The 3,231-nt window shown below is 41.2% G+C and overlaps 1 protein-coding gene across 1 annotated transcript in view; it reads right to left on the bottom strand.

Moving 5' to 3' along the window:
* LOC101857014 (extracellular serine/threonine protein kinase FAM20C) overlaps nucleotides 1-3,231 on the bottom strand; it is a 70,444-nt gene that overhangs the window by 34,927 nt on the left and 32,286 nt on the right. The window contains exons 3-4 of the mRNA XM_035968894.1: nucleotides 1,674-1,895; nucleotides 774-1,006 (exon numbers count right to left, since the gene is read on the bottom strand). Of these exons, the coding sequence (XP_035824787.1) occupies nucleotides 774-1,006; nucleotides 1,674-1,895 (455 nt within the window). The remainder of the gene's footprint in view (nucleotides 1-773; nucleotides 1,007-1,673; nucleotides 1,896-3,231) is intronic.

Raw genomic sequence — 3,231 nt, 5'->3', positions numbered from 1 at the left:
GGACCAGTTTATGGTGTAGCAATTAGGCCCGTTGCTATCGCTCGCAAGAGACCTGAGTTCGATTACTAAGTGGGGATAAATGTGCATCGAGTATCTCAGTCTTTCTGCTGGGATGCTGTATCCCTTTCATTCAGGGTTGGCCCTGACAAGATTGGTCTGAACCCGGCCTCCAAAAACCGATCCAAATTGTTTCGTTGGGGGCATGAAAACAAAATACTTTTTTTAAAACATCATTCATAGAATTTCGGTAAGCGGGGTTTAAAATACAGCAACAAAAAGCTATCCTTATGTTGTGAAAGATCACCTAAGACGAATAATGATTATTGAGGGAGTGGGAGAATCGGGGAACAGGGCAGTCTTTCACAAAACACCAGACGGAAAACGGAAAAGAAACCCACCTATTGCTAACCAGACTTAAGTGACTTCCCAGCCCCTAAACACACCTGAGGTCAGATTCAGATACTGGTGAGCAACAGATGAGGTCAATTCGTGGACAAAGGGGAGAGGGAGGATGGAGGGTGTGGGTCCTTTGTCGTTGCTCAACATGTGGGGCATTTAAAAAACAACACGTATTTAGAAGTACGCATGCTTTGCTATATCACATGGAAGTCAAAACCGCAACGTTAACTCAACGTCAAACTGACATAGCAGCGAGTGTACAATTGGCAGAGAACCATCCACATCGAACAATATCACATAATGACGGTTACATCTTCCGACTTTGTTCAAAACCCGATGGTGTGCAGACACCCGAATCAAAACCAAGCACTCACCCTCTGTTGTTAACGTAAGCTCTCAGCCTGGCGCCTTTGCGTTTGAGTTTGTCGGTCGCCTGCAGCACATCCTGGTAGCTGGTACTCATGTTGCCCACATTATAAGGTGACAACGAGTACTTGTACTCAAACACACGGATGAAGCCATCCACGTCTGGCAGGCTGTAGTTGGCCCGAGATCCGAACCCACCACCGTTGCGTTTGACGGCAGGACCCTCTCTAATTGGGTTCACCTGCGCAAAATGCATAAAAATATTTTCTAAAATCGTATTATCATATTCTATGCAGTCCCTTGCATTATATTATACAACTTGTATATTCATACCTACATTGTTTTAAGTCTTGTGTTTTTGTTCGTAAGAAATCACAGTATGACATTTAGGACAAAGCTCTATATTTTACACTAAACAGCATAATATAGGCAATATGTATATTTTGAACGTCATATGGTATATAGCCATAAATGCCGTTTCGTTTGAATTTCTATAATATAATCTTTTCGATGTTAAATAATGTACGAATACGATTATGCAAGATATACGCTTATGAGCGTTCAGGGTATAATTTCAAATACGTTGAGTAGTATAACGCTGTGTACATATTACTTAGTCTTATTCCACAATAACATTAAAGCAATAAAGGAATATGTTATCGGTATTTTAAATTGTCTGTAACTAGTTAATGGATAAAAATCTCCTCTGAAATCGATTCGACTACAGGTTTTTATAACATGTAAAAATTCATTCATTCATTTATTCATCCACCCATCCAACCATCCATCCATCCATCCATCCGTCCATCCACCCTTCCATTCAACAATCAATTCATTCATTCATTCATTCATTCATTCATTCATTCATTCATTCATTCATTCATTCATTCATTCATTCACATATTTACCTTGGCGAGCGGTCCGCCTTGTTCCTCTTCTGGCGATCTCCTATACCCGTCCGCAAAATTTCCGGCGCTGAGCTTCGGCGCCAGGTGATCGTCCATAAAGTTGTCGTCTGCGTCATCAACATGGCCAACTGCCGGGTCCTGGGCGTCCTGACGAGCATCTGGGTCCGGCTGGTGCAGACTGCTTGAATTACTGAAACTTTTGTTCAGTCGTTTCCGTATCACCTGACGGGATCAAAAGAATAATTGCAAATGTTTCACATTCCGACCAACGCTCCAATACACAGACATAACTGCAAAAATCTCTGGTAGACCAAAACAGCACTTTTCGTCTTATCTATTCTATGTTATCTTATTGGTATGGTATGGTATGGTATGGTATGGTATGGTATGGTATGGTATGGTATGGTATGGAATGGTATGGTATGGTTTGGTATGGAATGCTATGGTATGGTGTGGTATGGAATGGAATGAGATAATGCAAGGCATGGTATATTATGGCATGCATACCTTCCTTAACTCTTTAAGTTCTTTGAACTATTACAACAGCACCATCGTTTCACGCGGTGTCCTAAACCGTCAAATAAATATAACACAGGGTGCAGTCCACCGATAGATTAGTAGTAATCATCCTTGACTGCGGAGCAGTTGGTCCCGATTCGAATCCCGAACTGGGCAGTCTGAACTTGTGTTGTTTGGAGTTTGTAAGACTCTCCACCCGTTTGGCTCGGTTCAGTCGGAGTTGGACGTTAAATTCGAAAATTCGCCTCTTAAATCACCAAACAGTTCTGAACCTATAATATTTGGCACAAGTTTAAATATGGCACAGAACAGGTGAAAGTGTCAACATAAGAGCTTTGGGCAAATCTTCGGATGACAGAAAACATTTAAAGATGGATTATGCAGTCTTAGTCTTGTTTCCCTTTCACTGCAGAAAACACCACCACATTGGTTTTTTTAATGTGATGTCCTTGACTAAACCATAAACATGCACGTTCTTCGTTTGTACACGACCTTAGGGTTTACTTTCAAGAGAAAAACTGGAATACTAGACATTATTGTGTGAAACAATTCCTTCATGTAAGCCATGGCACATAATAATATTATCCTGTGGACGTTACTGAAGACTCGAGAGACAACCAGAAGAGTAAGCAGTATTAACACATCAAATAGGAAACTGCAAAGAGTTGTTTTCTTCCCGTATAGACTTCATTGCCTTTGTTGTTCCTATGAGTTTATTTTGTTTTGCAATGTGACAATATTCGAACGTGTTTTCGGGTGGTTACAGGTATGTTTTCCCTTCTCAAAGCCTATCTAGACAAGAAAATCTTTCCAATACAGCTGTGAGCCCCGCATGACTGGTTTTATGTTTTCATGTAGGGTTTTTCATATACCGGGGAGGTGGCTATTCGTGGCGCTTGACTGCAAAAAAAAAAGGCAGGATGTGGACACATGTTTCAACTATGTATGGCACTTTGTGAGAGCCAACCAACAGATTCATGGTTGATTGCTTAACTTTCGATGAAGGTGTGAGTGTGTGTGCGTGTGTGTGTGTGTGTGT

Source organism: Aplysia californica, unplaced genomic scaffold (genome assembly GCF_000002075.1).
Source record: "Aplysia californica isolate F4 #8 unplaced genomic scaffold, AplCal3.0 scaffold00095, whole genome shotgun sequence".
In the NCBI taxonomy this organism is placed as follows: domain Eukaryota; kingdom Metazoa; phylum Mollusca; class Gastropoda; order Aplysiida; family Aplysiidae; genus Aplysia; species Aplysia californica.
Note: the sequence above shows the minus strand (reverse complement) of the source record. Positions and strands in the feature narration are given on the sequence as shown.